Source organism: Salmo salar, chromosome ssa04 (assembly GCF_905237065.1).
Source record: "Salmo salar chromosome ssa04, Ssal_v3.1, whole genome shotgun sequence".
NCBI classification, from domain to species: Eukaryota; Metazoa; Chordata; class Actinopteri; order Salmoniformes; family Salmonidae; genus Salmo; species Salmo salar.
In genome coordinates, this window is record NC_059445.1 from 69,007,345 (window position 1) to 69,034,536 (window position 27,192).

A 27,192-nucleotide genomic window follows, 5' to 3' on the forward strand; every position below is an offset into this window, starting at 1 on the left:
AATGCTTACTTACAGGCCCTTCCCAACAACGCAGAGAAAAAATAATTATAATAGAACAATAATAACACGAGGAATAAATACACAATGAGTAACGATAACTTGGCTGTATTCACAAGGGTACCAGTACAGAGTCCATGTGCAGGGGTTCGAGGTAATTGAGATGATATGCACATATAGGTAGGGATAAAGAGGCTATGCAACAAGATAGATAATGAACAGCAGCAGCAGCATATGTGATGAGTCAAAAGAGTTAGTGCATTAAGAGTCAATGCAGATAATTAAGTAGTTAACCAATAGCTACCCGGACTAACTATTTATCAGTCTAATGGCCTGGGGTTAGAAGCTGTTCAGGGTCCTCTTGGCTCCAGACTCGGTGCATTTGTACCACTTGCCGTGCGGTAGCAGAGAGAACAGTCTATGACTTGGGTGGCTGGAGTCTTTGATCATTTGTAGGGCCTTCCTCTGACACCGCCTGCTATATAGGTCCTAGATGGCAGGGAGCTCGGCCCTAGTGATGTACTGGGCCTTATGCTCTAACCTCTGTACCACCTTGCGGTCAGATGCAAAGCAGTTGCCATACCAAGCGGTGATGCAGCCAGTCAAGATGCTCTTAATGGTGCAGCTGTAGAACTGTTTGAGGATCTGATGGCCCATGCTGCATTTTTTCAGCCTTCTGAGGGGGAAGAAACGTTATGGTGCTCTTGACTGTGTTGGTGTGTGTGGACCATGATAATTCCTTAGTGCTCCACTACAACCTGCTTCACTACAACTAGCTATGTTGCTAATGGTAATGAAAAAAAGTTAGAAAAACACACTCAACCCTCTTATGCTGTGCTTAATTCACACTGCGGGCTAATGAACTATTAAAGAGCTAAGTTATTCTCACTGAGCTGCCCTAAGCTTGGAGGTTAATCCAAGGTTATTGTATTACAAACCTCCATTTAATCACTGGAATCTGAGGCATGTGTGTCATTCCCTCCACCTTTTGCGAGTGTAGAGGTGTGCCTGTGTGTACGTGTGTGCTTGTGTGTCTCTTTGTGTCTTGTCTCTGTGCTGTATGTGTACTCGACACAGATGGGGGTACACTGTATTCTGTTTGGGTGGACAGGCCCATATATGTGGTGCCACCATGGTCGACCAATGGAATCAGACCTGTGGCAGGTTGAACAGCAGCCTGGTCTATGGCATACACCGTAGGGGCTGTCCACACTATAGGGGCTTGTACAAGCTTAGCTCACCACCAGCCTGGTGTGAAAGACACACACACAAAGAGTTGCTGGCAGACAACCCACACATACATACACATACACACTGGCAGACAACACACACACACACACACACACACACACACACAGAGAGTGTAGTTGGCAGACAGAGGCGGTGTTGTGTCAGCTCAGCTGCTGGTGAATCATCTGTTTGCCCAAGCCTCCCTCTCTGCTCCCCTGACTGCAGCATGTCTCCATCCAGCCCCACCCATCACCTCCCCATGACCAGAGCACTGCTGCAGTGCAGCTAGTGTAGTCCTGACCTGACCCACACACTCAAGTGTTGTCGGTCTCAATACCATTTTGTTATTCTGTTTGAGCAAACGAACACAGCATTAGCCATGGCAAAATGCATAGAAGTGCAGGAAAGTGGCTTAAAAAAGCTAAAATGTCACCACTAAGATGGGGGCCTCTTAAATTGTAACAAAATGATTGCTGCTCCGACAGGCTTCAGTGCTTATTGTAATGCCCCTTGCCACGCCCCCTGCCACGCCCACCACCTAAGCCCCATTTGATCTAGAAAAAACCTTGTGATGTAGTGGTAAAAAACAAATAGGTGGGGAAACCCAAATCACTGTTCGCGGTGAATAAACTAAAGGCGTCAGTGTGCTCGCATACTCCCCTAAAAGACCTTCGCTTGAAAAACAAGAAAAAAGCGACAATAGTACTGTTTGTCCACTTTGAGACACTGTAGCCAGTATACACATCCTCAAAATAGTCCAAATGTATCTAAGATAACTGAAGCAATCTGTCATACATTTTTATGTTTTTACCGAGGAGGTCTTAGTCGTGCAATTTTGCATCCAACTAGGATGTTTGGTGCAGTATTTCTCACGAGAAAAAATGTGCATGAGGACGAGTCGTCTCGTTAAATGACAACAGGGACTTAATTGAAGAATCCCTACTGTTGACCAATCGCCAACAAGGAGGAATAGGCTTCAGCGACCGACTTCGGCTTGCCTCGAGAAAAAATGTAGTGTGCCCGAACAGCCGAAAAAACTCCATGCCAAAGTCCAAAACGTCACAAAATGTTGTCATAATATAGGCAAAAACTGTTCCAAACGGCTACCTATATTTTCCATGTATTTTTTTGCGATAGGTTGGTAAACGTTTGCACAAAAGGTAAAAAGGTGCATAACGGCTACACCACTGATTGTACAACATGGATATGTGTGCCAGTGTTTCGAATGTTTATTCTGTGGTTGCTGGGAGGCCATTAAAAGTGCCTGGCCAGTGGAGAGAGAGATTGAGTGAGAGACTCTGGCTGTGCCTCAGGTCCTGTGGTGGGTGGGGGAGAGGAGAGGAGAGGGGGGAGGGGTAAAGTAGGGTCCTCTCTCCACTTTCTCCAGGCCCTACATGATACAGATGGAAATGGACTTTGTCCCAAATGGCACCCTATTCCCAATAGGTGCACTACTTTTGACCAGATTCATATGAGCCCTGGTTAACACTAGATAAGCCTTGCTTCTTTGGACCCCCCTTCATGCCAATGAGGAGTCATTTTGCCTCAACATTCTAACAGTCTAATAAATCAATTTCATATATACTATCGGAAAAATAATACTTTGGTTGGGTTTATGAAGGTGTTGGGTAACATTAAAAGAACACAGTAGCATTTTCATGAGTTTATGTTACTGTAGGCAATCTGTTGCTGCATGCTCACGTGTGGAGCACATGGAAAGGTGGTTATTCTTGGAAAAAGTGATATTTTGAAGGTTATGGGGCAATGGTAAGTGTTTTGGAAACCTCAGAATCAGCTCTTTGTGACACTATATAGAAATTAAAACATCTTACCTGCATGTGACTCTGTAGAAGGATTGGAAAAAGTCACTTTCTGGCGCTCTGGGGAAAGAAATGACATGTTCCCTTAAAGCTGCTTATAAACACATTCTGTTTGTGATGAAATTCTAACAACTTACATGTGTTAAATAGACATATTTAGGAAAAGTCAAGGACGGAGGGGGGCATTTCTTAAGAAATGGCAGAGATATTTCCATTTAAAATTCATATTGGGTCAAAATGATCCCCTTGACCTTTCTTATGTTAAAAGTAGTGCACTGCAAAGGGAATAGAGTACCATTTGGCACACAAACAAGTGGCACCTCACTGCAATGCATTTTCATAGTTTTATTGTAAAGCCGGGAGAGCTACCCAGCTTGGAGTTGTGAATATGTGTGCACACAATTTGGGGAATGGTATTATAATTTTAGGGTCAAATGTATTTCTCTGAATGTTTGTGTGTCTTTGTTTGTTTACAGTTATGGCCATAAGTCCTATCAACATCTGGTAGACCTCTAAAGCCTGGGAGATTAACCCATCCAAGCAGTGTCACAGGGGCTTTGTTACCTTGACGTGACACACACACACACACACACACTGTGTCAGTTTAGGGAAGGGTCTACACGGCCCCGTTTATTCAGAACAACCCATATTTTATACACTGAGTGTACAAAACATTAAGAATACCTGCTCTTTCCATGACATAGACTGACCAGGTGAATCCAGGTGAAGCTATGATCCCTTATTGATGTCACTTGTTAAATCCTCTTCAGTCAGTGTAGATGAATGGGAGGCAGGTTAAAGGAGTATTTTTAAGCCTTGAGACAATTGCGACATGGATTGTGTATGTGTGTCATTCAGACGGTGAATGGGCAGTTCAAAGTGCCTTTGAACTGGGTATGGCAGTAGGTACCAGGTGCACCAGTTTGAGTGAGTCAAGAACTGCAACGCTGTTTTGTTACGCTCAACAGTTTCCAGTGTGTATCAAGAATGGTCCACCACCCAAAGAACATCCAGACAACTTGACACAACTGTGGGAAGCATTGGAGTCAACATGGGCCAGCATCCCTATGGAACGCTTTTGACACCATGTAGAGTCCATGCCCCGACGAATTGAGGCTGTTCTGAGGGCAGAAGGGGGTGCAACTCAATATACTACAGTCCCACATATCAGGTTGTTTATACTGACTCCATGGGTTTGTGTGACAGAATGAGGAATGGGTTGAATTAATTCCATTTCAATCAAGCATAATCAGACACTCACAATCTTGAATTTTGCATAGGAAAAAACTTTTCTATATTTTCTAGAATCAAGTATGCATAAATGTAGGAAATTATATCATGATTTATTATGACATGGCATCAGACCCACAGTTGGCAGGTAATTGGTTTTGGACAATTCCTGGTTACTGTACATAACTGAATCTATTTAGTGCTAGTTACTTACACTGAGGAGCAGATAGCCCCTCAGCCTCACTAGCCATACACAAGCTCCCTTCCCCGCATAGCTATACATTACCAAATGGAGAGAGGGAGAGATCGAGAGGGGGGGATATCTTTGTCTCTGCACAGATGGATCAGACATGACAGCTTAAGTGATACAAATCAAACTTTATTTGTCACATGCGCCGAATACAACAAATGTTGACTTTACCGTGAAATGCTTACTGACAAGCCCTTAACCAACAATGCAGTTCAACAAGAGTTAAGAAAAGATTTACCAAGTAGACTAAAATAAAATGTAATAATAAATAAGAATAACAATAACGAGGCTATATACATGGGGCGCTGGTACCGAGTCAGTGTGCAGGGGTACAGGCTAGTTGAGGTAATTTGTACATGTGGGTGGGGGTGAAGTGACTATGCATAGATAATAAACAGCGAGTAGCAGCAGTGTACAAAAGGGGGGGGGGGGTCAATGTAAATTGTCCTGTGGTGATTTTATGAATTGTCCAGCAGTCTTATGGCTTGGGGGTAGAAGCTGTTGAAGAGCCTCTTGGTCCTAGACTTGGCGCTCCGGTACCGCTTGCTGTGCGGTAGCAGAGAAAACAGTCTATACCTTGGGTGACTGGAGTCTCTGACAATTTTATGGGCTTTCCTCTGACACGCCTATTATATAGGTCCTGGATGGCCGTTCGCACTACGATGGTGCAGCTGTAGAACCTTTTGAGGATCTGGGGACCCATGCCAAATATTTTCAGCCTCTTGAGGGGGAAAAGGTTTTGTAGTGCCCTCTTCACGACTGTCTTGGAACATGATAGTTCTTTGGTGATGTGGACACCAAGGAACTTGAAACTTTCGACCCGCTCCACTACAGCCCTGTTGATGTTAATGGGGGCCTGTTTGGCCTGCCTTTTCCTTTAGTCCACGATCAGCTCCTTAGTCTTGCTCACATTGAGGGAGAGGTTGTTGTCCTGGCACCGCACTGCCAGTTCTCTGACCTCCTCCCTATAGGCCGTCTCATCGTTGTAGGTGATCAGGCCTACCACTGTTGTGTCGTCAGAAAACTTAATGATGGTGTTGGAGTCGTGTTTGGCCACCCAGTCATGGGGGAACAGGGAGTACAGGAGGGGACTAAGTACACACCCCTGAGGGGCCCAGTGTTAAGGATCAGCAAGGCATACGTGTTGTTGCCTACTCTTACCACCTCGGGGCGGCCCATCAGGAAGTCCAGAATCCAGTTGCAGAGGGAGGTGTTTAGTCCCAGAGTGTTGAACGCTGAGCTGTAGTCGATGAACAGCATTCTCACATAGGTGTTCCTTTTGTCCAGGTGAGAAAGGGCAGTGTGCAGTGCGATTGAGATTGCATCATCTGTGGATCTGTTGGTGCGGTATGCGAATTGTAGTGGGTCTAGGGTGTCCTGTAGGATGCTGTTGAGGTGATCCATGACCAGCCTTTTGAAGCACTTCATGGCTACCGACGTGAGTGCCACGGGGTGGTAATCATTTAGGCAGGTTACCTTCACTTCCTTGGGCACGGAGACTATGGTGTTCTGCTTGAAACATGTTGGCATTACAGACTGTCAGGGAGAGGTTGAAAATGTCAGTGAAGACACTTGCCAGTTGGTCCGCGCATGCTTTGAGTACACGTCCTGGTAATCCATCTGGCCCAGTGGCTTTGTGAATGTTGACCTGTTTAAAGGTTTTGTTCACATCGGCTACTGAGAGCGTTATCACACAGTCATCCAGAACAGCTGGTGCTCTCGTGCATGCTTCAGTGTTGCTTGCCTCGAAGCGAGCATAAAAGACATTTAGCTTGTCTGGTAGGCTTACGTCACTGGGCAGCTCGCGTCTGGTTTTCCCTTTGTAGTCTGTAATAGTTTTGAAGCTCTGCCCCATCCGACGAGCGTCAGAGCCGGTGTAGTAGAATTCAATCTTAATCCTGTATTGACACTTTGCTTGTTTGATGGTTCGTCTGAGGGCATAGCGGGATTTCTTATAAGCCCCAGATTAGTCACCGGCTCCTTGAAAGCGGCAGCTCTAGCCTTTAGCTCGATGCGGATGTTGCCTGTAATCCATGGCTTCTGGTTGGGATATGTACGTACAGTCACTGTGGGGATGACGTTGTCGATGCACTTATTGATGAAGCCGATGACTGAGGTGGTGTACTCCTCAATGCCATTGGATGAACATATTCCAGTCTGTGATAGCAAAACAGTCCTGTAGTGTAGCATCTTCGTCATCTGACCACTTCCGTATTGAGCAAGTCACTGGTACTTCCTGCTTTAGTTTTTACTTGGAATCAGGAATCAGGAGGATAGAATTATGGTCAGATTTGCCAAATGTGAGGCGAGGGAGAGCTTTGTATGCATCTCTGTGTGTGGAGTAAAGGTGGCCAAGGATTATTTTCCTCTGGTTGCACATGTGACATGTTAGTAAAAATATCTAAAACTGATTTAAGTTTGCCTGCATTAACTTCTCTAGGGCCAGTGGGACGATTTCGTCCCACCTACGTAACAGCCAGTGAAATCCCGTGGCGCGTTATTCAAATACCTTAGAAATGCTATTACTTCAATTTCTCAAACATATGACTATTTTACACCATTTTAAAGACAAGACTCTCGTTAATCTAACCACACTGTCCGATTTCAAAAAGGCTTTACAACGAAAGCAAAACATTAGATTATGTCAGCAGAGTACCCAGCCAGAAATAATCAGACACCCATTTTTCAAGCTAGCATATAATGTCACAAAAACCCAGAAGACAGCTAAATGCAGCACTAACCTTTGATGATCTTCATCAGATGACAACCCTAGGACATTATGTTATACAATACATCCATGTTTTGTTCAATCAAGTTCATATTTATATCAAAAACCAGCTTTTTACATTAGCATGTGACTTTCAGAACAAGCATACCCCCCCGCAATTCCGGTGAATTTACAAAAAATTTACTAAATTACTCACGATAAACGTTCACAAAAAGCATAACAATTATTTTAAGAATTATAGATACAGAACTCCTCTATGCACTCGATATGTCCGATTTTAAAATAGCTTTTCGGTGAAAGCACATTTTGCAATATTCTAAGTAGATAGCCCGGCATCACAGGGCTAGCTATTTTGACACCCAGCAAGTTTAGCCTTCACCAAACTCCGATTTACTATTAGCAAAGTTTGATTACCTTTGGTGTTCTTCGTCAGAATGCACTCCCAGGACTTCTACTTCAATAACAAATCTTGGTTTGGTCACAAATAATCCATAGTTATATCCAAACAGCGGCGTTTTGTTCGTGCGTTCAAGACACTATCCGAAAGGGTAAAGAAGGGTGACGAGCACGGCGCATTTCGTGACAAAAAAATTCTAAATATCCCATTACCATACTTCGAAGCATGTCAACCGCTGTTTAAAATCTATTTTTATGCCATTTTTCTCGTAAAAAGCGATAATATTCCGACCGGGAATCTGCGTTTAGGTAAAAAGACGAAAGAAAATAAAGCACGGGGTCGACACGTGCACGCGCCTAAGCCCATTGTCCTCTGATCGGCCACTTGCCAAAAGCGCAAATGTGTTTCAGCCTGGGGCTGCCTCGATATCATTCAGCTTTTTCCCGGGCTCTGAGAGCCTATGGGAGCCGTAGGAAGTGTCACGTTACAGCAAAGATCCTCAGTCTTCAATAAACAGAGACAAGAAGAACAAGATCTTGTCAGAGAGGGCACTTCCTGTAAGGAATCTTCTCAGGTTTTTGCCTGCCATATGAGTTCTGTTATACTCACAGACACCATTCAAACAGTTTTAGAAACTTTAGGGTATTTTCTATCCAAAGCCAATAATTATATGCATATTCTAGTTACTGGGCAGGAGTAGTAACCAGATTAAATCGGGTACGTTTTTTATCCGGCCGTGTCAATACTGCCCCCTACCCCCAACAGGTTAAAGTCCCCGGCCACTAAGGGCGCCGCATCTGGGTGAGCATTTTCTTTTTTGCTTTTGGCCTTATAGAGTTGGTTGAGAGCGGTCTTAGTGCCAGCTTCGTTTTGTGGTGGTAAATAGACAGCTACGAATAATATAGATGAGAACTCTCTTGGTTGATAGTGTGGTCTACAGCTTATCATAAGGTACTCTACCTCAGGCGAGCAATATCTTGAGACTTCTTTAATATTAGACATCGTGCACCAGCTGTTATTGACAAATAGACACACACCCCCACGCCTCGTCTTACCAGAGGTAGCGTCTCTGTTCTTCCGGTGCTTGGAAAATCCCGCTAGCTCCATATTGTCCGTATCATCGTTCAGCCAGGTCTCGGTGAAACATAAGATTTTACAGTTTTTAATGTCCCGTTGGTAGGATAATATTTATCATAGGTCATCAATTTTATTATCCAATGATTGCACATTAGCAAGAAGAACGGGTGGCAGTGGGAGTTTACTCGCTCGCCTACAGATCTTCAGATGGATGCTCGATCTGCAGCCAAATTTCCTGCGTCTTTTCTTCACGCAAAAGGTGGGGATCTGGGCCTGTTCCAGTGAAAGCAGGATATCCTTCTCGTCGGACTCGTTAAAGGAAAAAGTTTCTTCCATTCCGCGGTGAGTAATCACTGTTCTGATGTCCATAAGTTATTTTCGGTCATAAGAGATGGTAGCAGCAACATTATGTACACAATAAGTTAAAAATAAGTTACACAAAACGCAAAAAAACGAACAAAATAGCACAATCGGTTGGGAGAATGTAAAACGTCAGCCATGTTCTTCACCACCATCTTTCAAACATCCCCTCTTCTACTACTAGGCATACTCACTCCCCTGTCCCAAATTGCACAACTTTTCCTTTATTGGGCTCTGGTCAATAATAGTGCACTATATAGGGAACAGGATGCCATTTGGGATGTCTCACCTTCTCTACCCTCTCACTACATTCTCTATCCCCCTCTAGCCTCTCCTACCATCTCAACCCTCCATTCTCTCTCTCTCTCTCACTCACTCACTCACTCACTCACTCACTCACTCACTCACTCACTCACTCACTCACTCACTCACTAGTACTTTGACCAGGGGAGCAGTCGGTCTGCAGTGCTTTGAAGAGTTCACTGCCGTCAGTAGCCTCAGAACTGCCTGGCATCAACATGCATCTCTCTGCCTGGCATCAACATGCCTTTTTCTGTCTGGCGTCAACATGCATCTCTCTGCCTGGCGTCAACATGCATCTCTCTGCCTGGCATCAACATGCATCTCTCTGCCTGGCATCAACATGCCTTTTTCTGCCTGGCATCAACATGCATCGACATGCCTCTGCCTGGAGCTTCTCTTTAAACTCATTTTAACTATTTTCCACCCTAAACGCAACATGCAACAATTTCAAAGATTTTACTGAGATACAGTTCATTTAAGGAAATCAGTCAATTGAAATACATTTGTTAGTCCCTAATCTATGGATTTCACATGACTGGGCAGGGGTGCAGCCATGGGTGGGCATAGGCCCACCAACTTGGCAGCCAGGCCCACCCACTGGGGAGCCAGGCCCAGCCAATCACAATGATTTTTTCCCCCACAAAAGTGCTTTATTACAGACAGAAATACCCCTCCCTTCAGACGATCCCGCAGGTGAAGAAGCCAGATGTGGATGTCCTGGGTTGGCGTGGTTACACGTGGTCTGCTGTTGTGTTTCTTCTCCTCCCCAAGCTTATGACCTGCCTTAAAAAGTTACATTCATTTATTCATAAAAGCACCGTTTAAATGTCCCGGCACTACAAAAACGACTTATTCTCAAGCATTTCACCCCCAAACCTATTGTGTTGGTCGCTGTGTCACTGTAGGCTAGCCTACAGCCTAGCTAGGTGGAAACAAGACCAGGCCTTGCCTTCCCTGCCTGCCTGAAGGGATCAAACATGGTGGATATGGAGGTGCTGGCTTGTCTCTCTCAGGGGCTTGCTGGTTGTCTGTTCTTCTAGGGGATTTATCATTCTCTCTCCCCCCTCCACACCCCCAGCCGTCCCTGGCTACGCTAATAAAACGTGAACAGACAGTGTAGCGTGAAGAAATGTACATCCCCAAGCCGCGTCAGGATGCAGACTCTCTGATCAGGCTTATTGGGGCAGAAAGAGAGGGGAGTGCCTGCTCCCTCCCTTCAGGCCCTGGAGAATGAGGGATGGTGAAAGAGGGGGTGCAGGGATAAGGGAGTTGCCGCTGTGTGTGAGTGTGTGTGGTCTGTTCTGACCTATGTTGAGTGGGACTAGAGGGTCTTCAGATACCCTTTCAAGGCCAATAACTTGAATTTCCCTAGATACAGCTAGCATTCCTGTGCACGCCACACAAAATAAACACCATTGTTTTGAATAAGAGTACGGCCCCCATTGAAGAAATGATTTCACAGTACTCTGTTCCAATGTTGTTGTTGAATTCTTCAAGTGTATTATAATCTTACCACTGTGCATGCAGTACCACAAATGGAGTTGTAGTAAGTATTTTGGCAATAACATCCCAATAGTCTCAATGTACAATATATCATCTTTACAGACTATCCTTATTGATATTTATAAACTGGCTGGTTTGAGCCCTGAATGCTGATTAGCTGAAAGCCATATATCAGACCATATACCATGGTATGACAAAACAAATATTTGTACTGCTCTAATTATGTTGGTAACCAGTTTATAATAGCAATAAGGAACCTCTGGGCTTTGAGGTATATGGCCAATATACCACAGCTAATGGGTGTATCCTCAGCCGTGGTATATTGGTCAAATACCACACTTCCTCAGGCCTTATTGCTTAATTATAGAACAGCGATAAATGTACAGTAATTCATTAGTATATTGACAGCCTTGAGATAAATCGGCTTTTGGGTTTCAGTGGAAGACTTCCTGCACTACTACGATGCATTTACATTTTGATATAATACATTTGATTTATGCAATGCTTCTCCAGTAGCTCAAAGCATCACCTTCACCTGAGTGCTACAGTCCCAGTCCATTCATTTGTTAATACGCTTACCTTGCAGTAATACAGTTCAGCAATTGATCGTGATGAAGTGTGTCTGTCTAGGTACTGGAGTTAGAATAATATACATATAGTTATGGAGAAAGGAGGGTTTACTGGGCTAACTTTGATAAATGACGGTCATACTAATCTGATTATGATATTGTGCTCCCTCAGGTCTTTGCCTGGAGGTAGCTTTTCTCTGAACGTAGACAGGTATGCCTGGCATGTACTCTGGGCTACTCTCACTCTAGACGCTTGTAATAATGATTTGTACTCTGTACTTTTCCAGAACTCAATCTCTCTCGCTTTCCTTGTTTACTCAATTTGATTCAAAGGGCTTTATTGGCATGGGAAACATATGTTTACATTGCCAAAGCAAGTGAAATAGATTATTAAAAAAAAGTGAAGAAAACAATAAAAAAATGTTTTTGTAAATGTTACAGTTTCAAAGGAATAGAGACATTTCAAATGTCATAATTATTACAGTGTTGTAACGATGTGGAAATAATTTAAGTACAAAAGGGAAAATAAAAACATAAATTTGGGTTGAATTTACAATGGTGTTTATTCTTCACTTGTTGCCCTTTTCTTGTGGCAACAGGTCACACATCTTCCTGCTGTGATGGCTCACTGTGGTATTTCACCTAATAGATATGGGAGTTTATAAAAATTTGATTTGTTTTCAAATTCTTTGTGGGTCTGTGTAATCTGAGAGAAATATGTGTCTCTAATATGGTCATACATTTGGCAGGAGGTTAGGAAGTGCAGCTCAGTTTCCACCTCATTTTGTGGGCAGTGTGCACATAGCCTGTCTTCTCTTGAGAGCCAGGTCTTCCTACGGCAGGCTATGCTCACTGAATCTGTACATAGTTAAAGCTTTCCTTAATTTTGGGTCAGTCAAAGTGGTCAGGTATTCTGCCACTACTCTCTGTTTAGGGCCAAATAGCATTCCAGTTTGTTCTTTTTTTTGTTACTTACTTGACACATTGGAAATAATTATATTTTTGTTTTCTCATGATTTGGTTGGGTCTAATTGTGTTGCTGTCCTCCAGTTCCAGCTTGCTTAGGGGATTCTTCTGTAGCTTAATCTCTTTGTAGGTGATGGCTTTGTTATGGAAGTTTTGGGAATCACTTCCTTTTAGCTCTCTCTCTCTCTCTCTCTCTCTCTCTCTCTCTCTCTCTCTCTCTCTCTCTCTCTCTCTCTCTCTCTCTCTCTCTCTCTCTCTCTCTCTCTCTCTCTCTCTCTCTCTCTCTCTCTCTCTCTCTCTCTCTCTCTCTCTCTCTCTCTCTCTCTCTCTCTCTCTCTCGTAAATTCACCACTGTGTATCTCTTCAAATGCTATATTCTGTGGAGGCAGTATGTTCGAGACTAGTTGTCTTATCTCACAAGCCCAGGTTCACCTGTCTTGTGAGCAGAGTTCTAACCTCGCAAACTGCCTGATCCCAAAAGCTTCCATGAATGTTTGCTGCACGGATATCATGATAGAGCAGCGGTAATCATTCTGGTATTTACGAGCCTGGCAGAGTTCACCTCAAATCCACTTCAATTAGTTTTATGGTTAGGGCTGAGTGCAGGTCAAATGTGATGTTTCTACTTGAGGAGGCAAACTGGATGTTCTTTCTAAATGCCACTCCTCCTCAAAATGGGACCTCATATGGAACGGAGAGTGAAATGAAAGAAGTAGCCAGAACTGGTGATTGACGACAAGCTTCTCTCTGAAAAACGTGTGCTTTGGATCCAACACAAGGGAAAAGGGTTAAGCATCTCTGGCCCTGTAGCCTGTCTACGCCGAAAGGGATCAGGCCAGTTCCCAAAGACGTCCCGTCCTGCTGCTGCAGTGCTGTTGCTCTCTATGCACTTTATCACTTTCCCCCCTCTTCTCGGTATTGTTTTGAAGCTCTTCCATAGACCTGACTGGCTTCAAAATCTTATAAAATGGCAGTGTCCACGTGCCAGGCCCCTTGGGCAAACCTGTTACCTCAGTCACACTTCCCAAAAAGCTTAATTTAGCTTAGCAGGCACCACTGAGTGAGAGCACTCACTTTCTGGCACTCCGTTTGTTATCGTAACAGTTTTAGACTCCACTGCAGTGAAGCGTTAAAGCGTTTACATGTGTCTCAGACCGGTGAGATAGACATGTTTGAGGTGATACATGTGGGGCTGGCACAAAATGAACTTCCTTGAGTACATCCCTCCGTAGAACTCTGGTGCTGTTTTCTGTTCTTTCCTCTACCTGGTTCACTTGTGTCAGGTCAGTAACATCAAAGAGGATGGGAAGTGTTCTCTGTCTTAGTAATAAGCGTCTTTGGTGACATTGCTCCTAGGAAAAACGTATGAGTGGATTCAGGAGGGAGGCAATGGGATGTGACAATCACAGAACTTTAACGTTACATGCAGTGGCTCAAGTGGCTCATCAGTGATGATGTTTTGCTTGCCATTTAAAACTTTCTTTAGGCTGCCATTGCTGCACTGCCAAAGCTATAGCGTTTATAATTTACCCATTGTCCATTTCTGAGTGGTCTCTTGCTATAAGTTGTGAGCTTGGCCTGGTAGACAAAAAGTAGACAATAAATGGAGTATTGATAAAGATGATTTAATTTAAGGAATTCATTTTATAACATGATCAAAATGAACTCTGAATAAATTAAAACCTACTTGCGGCAGGACTTAACTCTCTGTTAAAGCTAACAGCTAATTGTTAAAGGCTAGCAATCGATTTCACTACACTTGAATCTTTGTGTTTCCCATTGATCTGCCTTGTAAGCTAACAAGCGCATTGTTCCCCTCAGGCTTTCAATGTACCCATTTAAGTATCTAAATATCAGCTAAATCCCTTTCTTACCCAAAGCTATCTGCACTAGCTGCTTAGCCACCACCCAGTGAGACTGATGTCTGTCCTCACCCAGACAGTATATCCTCTGGCCTGCCTCCTAATCTCCCCAGGACACATCAGAGGAGAACCAGTTTAATAACTCCTCCTGTTCCCAGACAGTGTAGTAGTGAATCCCATGTCTCTCTATTTGGCAGGGGTTCAATATGACTCGGTTGATGTCAGATTTTTTTATTGAATGATGTTAATTTACTTCAACAACTGTGCTATTTGGTTGAATTAAATAATTACCATTTCAACTATTAAGAAGTGTTTCTTAAATCTGGATACCACTGGATATCATAAGGTGAATGCACCAATTTGTAAGTTGCTCTGGATAAGAGCGTCTGCTAAATGACGTAAATGTAAATCCAAGGTGGTAGCAGTGGAAAGGTGTATCACAGTGTTTTTGGTAAGTGTTATATATTAGGGATTTTGGCCATGGTTAGACTGAGCTATGTTTTTTTCTGTGTCAAAAGAGATTTCCAAGTACGAGCTCTGCAGCCTAGGTACTAACACAGGATTCTCCAAATCCTGCCCCCTCCTGCCTTCTCTGAAAGATACCCACTCCCACTCATCCCCCTCCTCGTTTCCTCTCCAATCTCCCCTCTCATCCCCCCTTCTCCCACATTCAGGAAATGGGAGGCCTGCCAGAAGCGCTCTCTGTTTCCGGGAATCAGTCCCACAATGCCGCAATGTAGTAAGCTGGCTTTGACGTGAGCGCCATTGTTCAAAGTGCAGGCCCCATTGTCTGAGGGAAGGAACAGCAACAAAAACAAAAACCACCCGCGGAAGAAGGGAGGAGGTGGAGATAGAGGGACCTGTGCTATTTATATGAAGAACCCAGCCACCTTCTATCTCTCAGACTTAGGCATTTGGGTAGGGATCTGCATGTTTGATATGCCAACCAGTGGAACAACTTGGACCAAGAAAGTGCCTGAGGACATGGGGCTTATGTTGGCATCGCCACACCACCGCCCTTTTGATTATGAAATTAATTCAAGTGGGTCTAGTGTTCCATCATTTCTGGTCCCTCCGAGTAATGGTGGTGGTTGTGATCCTGTGATGTGTAAGCAGATGGTGAAAGATGTACCTATGATAGTGCAGTCTAGTGGTTAGCAGCATGTCATGAGACAGACGGCAAGGTGGGTTTAGAGGTGGGGGGGTTAGAAGCTGGCTGTCTCTGACTGATGATGTCACTCAGTACACAGAAACATGCAAATGACAAGGAAGACCAGAGCATGTTTTCATTAAGCGCCTCAGAGTAGGAGTGCTGATCTAGGATCAGTTTTGTCTTTTAGATCATAATGAATAAGGTTACCCCAGAACTGTTGATTTATATACTTATTTTTTTATAAAATGTATGTTTCTTTTGTAATTTTCTTGACGTAGCATGCAATGACAATAAAAACGTGGTAGCAAATGGAGAATATAAGGTTGAACATGGGGCTGGTTTCAGATACCCTGATTAAGGATATTCCTGGACCAAAAAGCACTTTCAATAGATTCTCTCTTCAACATGTTTTAGTCCAGGTACAGGCCTGGGAAACCAGACTATTTTTGCTAGAACAATAAACTTGTTGCTTGAGTTAACACTTCTGGAGTATAATAAATACTCAGGGAGAAAAAGTTGTAGATTCACGTGCAGAGCGGGAGGTGTTTATCGCAGAAGGCAGGAATCGTGGTCACAGGCAGGAAATGGTCATACACAGGTAGGCAAACAGGCAGGTGAATCAAAACTAGGACTGAAAGCTATAACTGGTTCTCACAAACGAGCTAGGAAAAGGCTTAGTAGAGTCAAAACACACAATACCTCACAAAGGCACAAACAGAATGAACTTAACTAAATAAGGAGCTGATGAGACCAGGTGAGAAACTAACACAGGTGAAATCAATGAACAAAAATGAAAGACAGGGCTACGTTCAAGAACACAACGAAACAGAACACAAAGGTTGACTAAGAAAATGAATACAGAACCGTACATAGAGCTACAATACATTTTACCTCACAGGGGTCCAATTTCATAGAGTTTGTGAAATTTAACCTGTCTTGAAAAAATTATTCTGAATGTCAAAGTGGAATTAGGTTTTTAGAAATGTTTAAAAATTAACAAAAAATGTAAAACTAAAATGTATTGAATCAATAAGTATTCAACCCCTTTGTTATGGCAAGCCTAAATAAGTTCAGGAGTAAAAATGTGCTTAACAAGTCACATAAGTTGCATGGACTCACTCTGTGTACAATAATAGTGTTTAACATGATTTTTGAATGACTACCTCGTCTCTGTTCCCCGCACATACAATTATCTGTAAGGTCCCTCAGTTGAGCAGTGAATTTCAAACACAGATCAACCACAAAGGCCAGGAAGGTTTTCCAATGCCTTGCAAATAGGTTATTAATTACACTTTGGATGGTGCACTGTGTCAATACACCTACAGTAGTCACTACAAAGATACAGGCATCCTTCCTAACTCAGTTGCCAGAGAGGAAGGAAACCACTCAGGGATTTCACCATGAGGCCAATGGTAACTTTAAAACAGATACAGAGTTTAATGGGTGTGATAGGAAAAAGGATGGGTCAACAACATTGTAGTTACTCCACAATACTAACCTAAATGACAGAGGGAAAAGAAAAAAAATATTCCAAAACATGCATCCTGTTTGCAATAAGGCACTAAAGTAAAATTTACTTTATTTAATGAATGCAAAGCATTATGTTTGGGGCAAATCCAACACAACACATCACTGAGTACCAGTCTTCATATTTTCAAGCATGGTGGTGGCTGCATCATGTTATGGGTATGCTTGTCATTGGCGAGGACTAGGGAGGTTTTTTTTAGGATAAAAAGAAACAGAATAGAACTAAGAACAGGCAAAATCCTAGAGGAAAACCTGCTTTCCAACCAACATTATGAGACAAATTCACCTTTCAGCAGGACAATAACCTAAAACACATGGCCAAATCTACACTGGAGTTGCTTACCAAGATGACATTGAATGTTCTTGAGTGACCTAGTTACAGTTTTGACTTAAATCGGCTTGAAAATCTATGGAAAGAAAATGGCTGTCTAGCCATGATGAACAACCAACTTGACAGAGCTTGAAGAATTATTGAAAGAATAATGTCCAAATATTGTAAATTCCAGGTGTATGAAGCTCTTAAAGACGTACCCAGAAATACTCACAGCTGTAATCACTGCCGAAGGTTATTCTAACATGTATTGACTCAGGGGTGTGAATACTAATGTAAATGAGATATTTCTTTATTTATTTTTCAATAAATTAGCTAAAATGTATAAAAACATGTTTTCACATTGTCATTATGGGGTATTGTGTGTAGATGGGTAAGAAAAAAATGATATTTAATCCATTTGGAGTTCAGGCTGTAACACAACAAAATGTGGAATAAGTTAAAGGGTATGAAGGCACTGTACACTTAGAACAGGGCTTTACCAATGACTAATAGTATTCTAATCCTTTCTCGTCTTTGTTTTCACAGGTTTTCCAAAAAAGCAACCAGGTCAGAGTTTTTTTCCTTGCTTCGTAAATCTTTGTCCACGTTGTCAATCACAAAGGACTACAATCATGACATCCAGATGAACATCACCATATAACTATGGTGATGTTCACTTACCACAAAATAAATGATATGCTCCTACGAGTTGGGTCGCCTGGTATGCGTCCTAAATGGAACCCTATTCACGATTTAGTGTACTATTTTTGACCTGGCCCTGGTTAAAAGTAGTGTATTAAATAAGGAATAGGGTTCCATTTCAGATGTTGCCCTGTATTTGAGTTGATTTAGCCTGATATTATGAGGCTTTTGGACCCCATACCGTGCCTGACATCCTGATAAGCATGTTAAGATGACACCTCATGTATCTAGAATCTGACGGTGCAGTCTTTTTCCTAAGCCGTAGGGATTTGGCTCTCTATTTCGTCTGGTAAAGGGTCTAAGTCCCAGGTGTCTAAGATACAGTATGTCTGAGAGAGTATTGTAACAGATAATATTACGTGAAAGTAGAATATAATGGGGTCATTCCACGAATAGAGTGACATTTTAAGTATACATTTTGCACCAATATTGAAATTTAAAAGCCTGGTTAAAAACCTGCACAGACGTGTGAAATCTGGTGTCGTGTGTGTGTGTGTGTGTGTGTGTGTGTGTGTGTGTGTGTGTTTCTCACCATGCCATCTGTGTTTGTGTGTTCCCAGGACCCCTAGCATTCTCAGCAAGGACCACCCCCCAGACAAGAAACCCAAGAGTGACAAAAACACAGTCCCACCTGCGCATGAGTTTGACCCTACAGGTAAGTGTGCACGCACAAGCATACACACACACACAAACAACATAGGACCTGCACACACAAACAAACAGAAAACAGGACTTGTGCACACTTGCAACATACACTCATTGAACAAACTGTGCAAGCACAAAATATAATACACACCTCAATCCATTTCAATGTCTAATCTAATTTTCCACTTGGTTGGTGCAGTGTATTACTGTCGGTCAGTTACTGGTGATAACTGTAATAATCATTTGACACAATATTAGCTACTGACCAAATAAACCAAATTCTATGGGAATAGTAATTAAACAGCTCCTTACGTAGTTGAATGGAGTGGAAAGAGTTTCTGTTAGTGGCGAATCCTAACTTCATAGCGACCATTAATGCACATTGGGGTTGTTTCAAAATTAAAGGAAACTCTTTCACTGTATACTGTATTGTCTGATATAAGCTCAAGCCAATCACTGTTATTAGACCCTTTCAGACTGTAAACGTGTCATTGATCCTGTTGTAGGTAGCACTCCACTTCACTCACTCACACACATTAGATAATTGAACGTAAATTATGCAGCGTGTCGATGTGATAAGTGCTGCGGTGACATGCTATAGCCTAGGTGGGAGCTACTAGACACCAAACGGAAGAAAACAAACCGAAGCAGGGTGGGACTACCTGGACGTGTCCAATAGGAAACGTTTGTTTTTGTTTTCCGTTGCAAAACGTTTTGCTACGCTGTGCGCTAATGTATACGACCCTGGGAACGGAAAATGTTTTGCAACAAAAACAATAGTTTCTTATTGGCCAAGTTCACGTAGTCCCTCCCTCTTTTTTTTCATTTGCTACCTAATGAATAGGACCCTGTTATTAAAGCTCCACTCTGGAGACTAGGGGTTAATGTTTGGTCTGGGGTGGGGGGGGTCAAATGGGAGCACTGTGGCTCCCCAGCTGACAACCAGATTAACAGCTAGCACCAGGCTGATGCTTATCTTCTGTTAGGCTGGAGAAACAGGAGCGGCAGCAGGATGAAACACAAACACACACATGTACATACACACATTCAAACACACACAGTCAAAATAATACTTGCACACTCGCACACACGTCATGGCTGCTGGAGTCTGAGGATGAAACACACACACACACACACACACACACACACACACACAGGTTAATAGTGCGCTTTGAGCCCTAGTCATGTGATGAGGTAGTCTACTCTTCAGACAGGCACAGCACCAAAATCCCTCCCATTTGGGTGCTAGCGGTCTAGTCTGTGTTTTATGAATGTGCAATGAGCATACACAGATACAGGCATCCTTCCTAACTCAGTTGCCTGAGAGGAAGAAACCGCTCAGGGATTTCACCATGAGGCCAATGGTGACTTTAAAACAGTTACAGAGTTTAATGGCTGTGACAGGAGAAAACTGAGGATGGATCATCAACATTGTAGTTACTCCACAATACTAATTTAATTGACAGAGTGAAAAGAAGGATGCCTTTACAGAATGCAAATATTTCAAAACCTGTGTTAATTTTCTATAATGCCTCTTACCAGATGTTGGGCATTATTAGTGGATGTGCACTGCATTGTGCATGGTTAATTTGTTAAAAAAAAAGGACATTTTCGTAGACCGACTTGAAAGCCAGATCAGTGACTATTGCAAAAAAGCAGGTTGAACTATTTTGATAAAATAATGAAATTATGAATGGGTCTTATGGTTGTGGAAGACTTATATTTAGCTTAGGTATAATGTTACAAGCTTTGAATTCATTATATTATTCCTGACTGTTTGAAATGCAGTGTATTGACCTTTAATTGCGCAACAATGGTTATTTAACCTTTTTAGTTTTTTATCGATATATTTATCGTGAATTGGCCATAAGTTTGAAAAAAATTGATTTATGATTTTTAGGCCATATCGCCCAGCCCTAGTTGTAGGCCTGATAAACAACAATGACGAGTCAGCCTATAGAGAAGAGGTACAGTGCATTTGAAAAGTATTCAGACCCCTTGACTTTTTCCACATTTTGTTAGGTTACAGCCTTATTATAAAATGTATTATTCTCATCAATCTACACAAAATACTTCATAATGACAAAGCAAAAACTGGTTTTTAGATATTTTTGCAAATGTATAACAAATTTAAACTGATACCTTATTTACATACGGTTTTCACACCCTTTGCTACGAGACTCAAAATTGAGCTCAGGTGCATCCTGTTTCCATTGATCATCCTTGAGATGTTTCTACAACTTGATTGGAGTCCACCTGTGGTAAATTCAATTGATTGGACATGATTTGGAAAGACACACACCTGTCTATGTAAGGTCCCACAGTTGACAGTGCACGTCAGAGCAAAAACCAAGCCATGAGGTTGATGACAGGATTGTGTCGAGGCACAAACCTGGGGAAGGGTACCAAAGAATGCCTGCAGCATTGAAGGTCCCCAAAAACACAGTGGCCTTCCTCATTCTTAAATGGAAGGAGTTTGGAACCACCAAAATTCTTCCTAGAGCTGGCTGTGCGGCCAAAGTTAGAAATCGGGTGAGAAGGGCCTTGGTCAGGGAGGTGACCAAGAACCTGATGGTCACTTTGACAGAGCTCCAGAGTTTCTTTGTGAAGATGGGAGAACCTTCCAGAAGGACAACCATCTCTGCAGCCCTCCACCAATCAAGCCTTTATGGTAGAGTGGCCAGACGGAAGCCACTCCTCAGTAACAGGCACATTACAGCCCGCTTGGAGTTTGCCAAAAGGCACCTAAAGCGCTCTCAGACCATGATAAACAAGATCCTCTGGTCAGATGAAACCAAGATTGAACTCTTTGGCCTGAATGCCAAGCATCACATCTGGAGGAAACCTGGCACCATTCCTACGGTGAAGCATGGTGGTGGCAGCATCATGCTGCGAGGATGTTTTTCAGCAGCAGTGACTGGGGAGACTAGTCAAGATCGAGGGAAAGATGAATGGAGCAAAGTACAGAGAGATCCTTGATGAAAACCTGCTCCAGAGCAGTCAGGACCTCAGACTGGGACGAAGGTTCACCTTCCAACAGGACAATGACCCTAAGCACACAGCCAAGACAACGCAGGAGTGGCTTCAGGACACGTCCTTGAGTGGCCCAGCCAGAGCCCGGACTTGAACCCGATCGTACATCTCTGGAGAGACCTGAAAATAGCTGTGCAGCGACGCTCCTCATCCAACCTGACAGAGCTTGAGAGGATCTGCAGAGAAGAATGGGAGAAACTCCCCAAATACAGGTGTGCCAAGCTTGTAGCGTCATACCTAAGAAGACTCGAGGCTGTAACTGCTGCCAAAGGTTCTTCAACAAAGTACTGAGAAAGGGGTCGGAATACTTATGTAAATGTGATAGTTTTCTTTCTACAAACCTATTTTTGCTTTGTCATTATGGGGTATTGTGTGTAAATTGATGAGGGGATAAAACGATTTAATCCATTTTAGAATAAGGTTGTAACGTAACAAAATGTGGAAAAAGTGAAGTGGTGTGAATACTTTTCGAATGCACTGTATATATACAGCAATGTTCTAACTTCTATTGGAAAGCCTTCCCAGAAGAGGGGAGGCTGTTATAGCAGCAAATAGGAGACCAACTACATATTAATGCCCATGATTTTGAAATAGAAATGTTTGACGAGCAAGTGTCCACATACTTTTGGTCATGTAGTGTATATCTCACTGTTTCTTAACCTATCATTCAATAGCTCAACCTGTGCTGGTCCATGATATGTTGCTGACCGGTTTCTGAGACTTTAATCTGGGAGTTCTACAGAGTTAGTTTTAATGTTAGCTGTCCTGCAAGGAGGAAAGAACATGGCTTGCTGGTCGCTGGTACAAAAAAGGTTAAGAAACATTTATCTTTATGCCTTCATTTTCTTTGTCTGAGAGACATTTTAGGCTTGGCTTTCCTCAGAATCCTTCTTCTTTTGAATTCTGCTTGTTTTTTTTTTCATTCTTAACCTCAGTTACCTTTATTTCAGTTTAGTTGTTTTCAAGGAAGCGTTATCTACATGTCCATACATAAATACATACAGTACCAGTCAAAAGTTAGGACACACCTATTCATTCAAGGGTTTTTCTTTATTTGACTATTTTCTACATTGTAGAATACTAGTGAAGACATCAAAACTATGAAATAACACATATGGAATCATGTAGTAACCAAAAAAGTGTTAAACAAATCGAAATATATTTTAGATTCTTCAAAGTAGCCACCCTTTGCCTTGATGACAGCTTTGCACACTCCTGGCATTCTCTCAACCTACTTCACCTGGAATGCTTTTCCGACAGTTTTGAAGGAGTTCCCACATATGCTGAGCACTTGTTGGCTGCTTTTATCTTCACTCTGAGGTCCAACTCATCCCAAACCATCCCAATTGGGTTGTTGTCAGGTGGATGTGGAGTCCAGGTCATCTGATGCAGCACCATCACTCCCCTTCTTGGTAAAATAGACCTTACACAGCCTGGAGGTGTGTTTTGGGTCATTGTCCTGTTGAAAAACAAATGATAGTCCCACTAAGCGCAAACCAGATGGGATGGCGTGTCGCAGCAGAATGCTGTGGTAGCCATGCTGGTTAAGTGTGCCTTGAATTCTAAATAAATCACTGACAGTGTCACCAGCAAAGCACACACACACACACTATCACACCTCCTCCTCCATGCTTCACGGTGGGAACCACACATGCTGAGATCATCGGTTCACATACTCTGCGTCTCACAAAGACATGGCGGTTGGAACCAAAAATCCTACATTTGGACTCATCAGACTCAAGGATAGATTTCCACCGGTTTAATGTCCATTGCTCGTGTTTCTTGGCCAAAGCAAGTTTCTTCTTATTTTTGGGGTCCTTTAGTAGTGGTTTCTTTGCAGCAATTTGACCATGACGGCCTGATTCACACAGTCTCCTCTAAACAGTTGATGTTGAAATGTGTCTGTTACTTGAACTCTGTGAAGCATTTATTTGGGCTGCAATCTGAGGTGTAGTTAACTCGAATGAACGTATCCTCTGCAGCAGAGGTAATTCTGGGTCTTCCTTTCCTGTGACGGTCCTCATGAGAGCCAGTTTCATCATAGCGCTTGATGGTTTTTCCTACTACAGTTGAAGAAACCTTCTTCAAGTTCTTGACATTTTCTTGATTGACTGACCATCATGTCTTAAAGCAATGATGGACTGTCATTTCTCTTCACTCATTTGAGCTGTTCTTGCCATAATATGGACTTGGTCTTTTACAAAATAGGGCTATCTTCTGTATACCACCCCTACCTTGTCACAACACAACTGATTGGCTCAAACACAACTGTTGGGGCTACAGATTAGCAATGAACCCCGAGTCGGGATTGCTAACAAGGCTGGAAATTCAAAACATCAAAAATCTAATAATTTCAATTTCTCAAACAATCAACTATTTTACACAATTTAAAAGATAAACATCTCCTTAATCTAACCACATTGTTCGATTTTCAAAGAGGCTTTACGGCAAAAGCATAAAGTTAGATTATGTTAGGACAGTACATAGCCACAAAAGTACAAACATCCATTTTCAATTCAAGGTCAGGCGTCACCAAAAGCAGAAACCAGCTAGAATTATGCACTAACCTTTGTCAATCTCCATCAGATGACACTCCTAGGACATTATGTTATACAATACATGCATTTTTTGTTCCATCAAGTTCATATTTATATCCAAAAACAGCATTTTACAGTAGCGTGAAATTCAGATTTTTTCTTCTCTGAAATGCTTCCGGTGAACATAACAAAATTACTATTCGAAAACATTGGTAAATTATAATATTGTCATTCAAAGAATAATATATTATCATCTCGTAATTGCTACCGAATGGCCAGATCTCAAAATAACTTTACTGGGAAATCACATTTTGCAATAAACGGGGTGCTATGCTAAGAACAATAAGCTATGCTATACAGTTAGCATCATCTAATATCGATAATAACATTGTAAATATCCCCTTACCTTTGATTATCTCCATCAGAAGGCACTGCCAGGATTTCCCAGGTCCGGAACAAATGTGGTTTCTTTTGACAAAGTTCATAATTTATGTCCAAATAACACCAAGTACTTAGCGTTCATTATGCTCCCACAAAACGTGGTGGGGGGGTGTAAAATCACGCCGAAAAGCTAAAAAAACATAGTAAATAATCTATTTACGTTCGTTCAAACATGTCAAATGTTGTTTAGCATTAATCTTTTGGTCCATTTTTAACGTTAAACATCAGTAATATTTTCACACAACCTATCCTATGTCTAGATAAACAATGATGACAAACTCACGCTTCTCAGATTTATGCGCAGGCGCAAAAAAATGAAGTGATGACATGTCAACTTCCTTGCATTCTAATTTGCTCTCTGTTTATCATAGACGCTTCAAACAACTTTATAAAGATCGTTGACATCTAGTGGAAGCCGTAGGTGTTGCGAAATGAATCCTTTCTCACTATGGTATCTATAAAACAGTGACACTAAATAGTACAGTCACAAAATTCAATTCAAATTTGGATCTATTTTTCACAGGTTTTTGCCTGCAATATGAGTTTTGTTATACTTACAGACACCATTCAAACTGTTTTAGAAAATTCTGAGTGTTTTCTATCCGAATGTGTTAATAATATGCATATCCTAGCTTCTGAGTTGGTGTAGGAGGCAGTTAAAAATGGGCACATATTTTTTTCAAAATGTCTCAATACTGCCCCCGAGCCCCAACAGGTTATTAGAAGGAAAGAAATTCCACAAATTAACTTTTAACAACTGTTAATTGAAATGCATTCCAGGTGATTACCTCATGAAGCTGGTTGAGAGAATGCCAAGAGAGTGCAAAGCTGTTATCAAGGCAAAGGGTGACTACTTTGAAGAATCTCAAATATAAAATAACACTTTTTTGGTTACTACATGATTCCATATGTGTTATTTCATAGTTTTGATGTCTTCACTATTATTCTGCAATGTAGAAAATAGTAAAAATAAAGAAAAACGCTTCAATGAGTAGGTGTGTCCAAACTTTTGACTGGTACTGTACATAGATTCAATAAAACAATTACTTATTGCAACAAAATTCAGACTGACTCCTCACACACTGTAAGGTAAGGTGTATAGTCACACTGGTACAGAAGACTCACTCTTTTTTTTGCCATGTTTTTTTCTCCTCCCAATGTTTTAGATTTTCTTGTGCTCTTTCTTTTGCTCTGTTTTCTCCTCTGTGTGTCCTGGTTGTGTTTTTACGTTACCATGTGAACTGTGTCGTGCTGTACTAGACGTGCCTGTGCAGCGGTCTGGCTGTGTAGTAGCCGAGGGAAGCCCCTCCGAACCCTGTGGTAAGATGGTCTTAATGGCTGTGTCTCAATAGTCTCTAAGTGTCCTCTTTTTCTTGTCTCCTTTCCTTCATTTGATCTGAGGGAACAGGACAGTGGACAGGTGGAAACCCGATTCACCAGCACTAGGCTTTTTTTCCACCATAATAGCACCTATCCCGTCTGTTAAGTTCAGTGCAAACAAAGGGAGGCAAGTGGAAGTTGCCGTTTTAGACTATTGAGATGCACCCCGTTAGTGTGTGGGGGCTGTTTTGTGTTGCGACGTCCCCAGTTCTTCTGTCATGTTCACGAACGTACTAACACGAGTCCTACACCCCTTCGTTCTCCTTTTATTAATTTTTATTGAACTCACCATTGCCTCTCATTGCCCTGGCAGTGAACTTTCCCGCAGTGTTGAGAAACATTGTCTGGATGTTTTAGTGTTACCTGGCCAGAGCAGCGTGAAGGAAGATGTTTGGGTTGATGACGGAATGCTACCAGGAGAGGTTGAGGGGAGAAAGTTGGAGAAAACGCACCTGTTTAACTATACTACATTTTTAAGTGGCAGTTCAGCCGAATGACCTATTTATTTACATTGTCAAGGTTGGTGAGACTGAAATCCATGCTTTGGTGTTGTGAAGCTAGCTACTGCCACCAACTGTTAATGTTGGTGGCAGTAAATCAGTGTCCCCCAGTTAGCATGCTTTCAATTTCATGCCCAGATCATATTTTAAAGGGATTGTGTAGCCCAATAACTTTGAAGTGACTTTGATGTGATTTGGGCATGACATTGAATTTACTTAGTTTTTTAGCTATAAAATTGCTAATACAGCAGGATTCTTTCTGGATTAAAATGGGGCTTAGGTGAGGGGTTTGGCTGGGGTGTGGCAGTGGGCCTGGGCCAATAGCGAGGTCATCGACCCCTTTTTTTGGAGGCCCTCTTGCTCGCAGAGACAAAATGTTGCTGTTTTAAAGCGAATTTCCTGCAATTCTACAGATTTTGCTATGGCTATTGCCGTGTTCTTATGCTATCTAAGTGACTTAACAAAGTCAATGGGGGCCCCCATGTCATGACAAAAATACTCCTGAATGCATAATTTTCTACAATTGTAGATTCTCCCTGACTGTTTTGCTTTTATTTTGGTGATTGTTAGTAAAAAAAAAAATTACAAATCTTATTTAAAAATACATAGCTCCAATAAGTTTTCTACATATGTTATATTAAGTTTACACTGAAAATGTTTTTCCATGCC

The 27,192-nt window shown here is 42.2% G+C and overlaps 1 protein-coding gene across 4 annotated transcripts in view; it reads left to right on the forward strand.

Moving 5' to 3' along the window:
* arhgef12b (Rho guanine nucleotide exchange factor (GEF) 12b) overlaps positions 1–27,192 on the forward strand; it is a 109,186-nt gene that overhangs the window by 28,905 nt on the left and 53,089 nt on the right. For 3 of the 4 annotated variants that reach the window (XM_045717285.1, XM_045717284.1, XM_045717286.1), the window contains exons 2-4: positions 17,832–17,852; positions 18,548–18,642; positions 25,904–25,963. In XM_045717285.1, coding sequence (XP_045573241.1) covers positions 17,832–17,852; positions 18,548–18,642; positions 25,904–25,963 — 176 coding nt within the window. The remainder of the gene's footprint in view (positions 1–17,831; positions 17,853–18,547; positions 18,643–25,903; positions 25,964–27,192) is intronic. The other variant, XM_014197790.2, reaches the window with a different exon arrangement.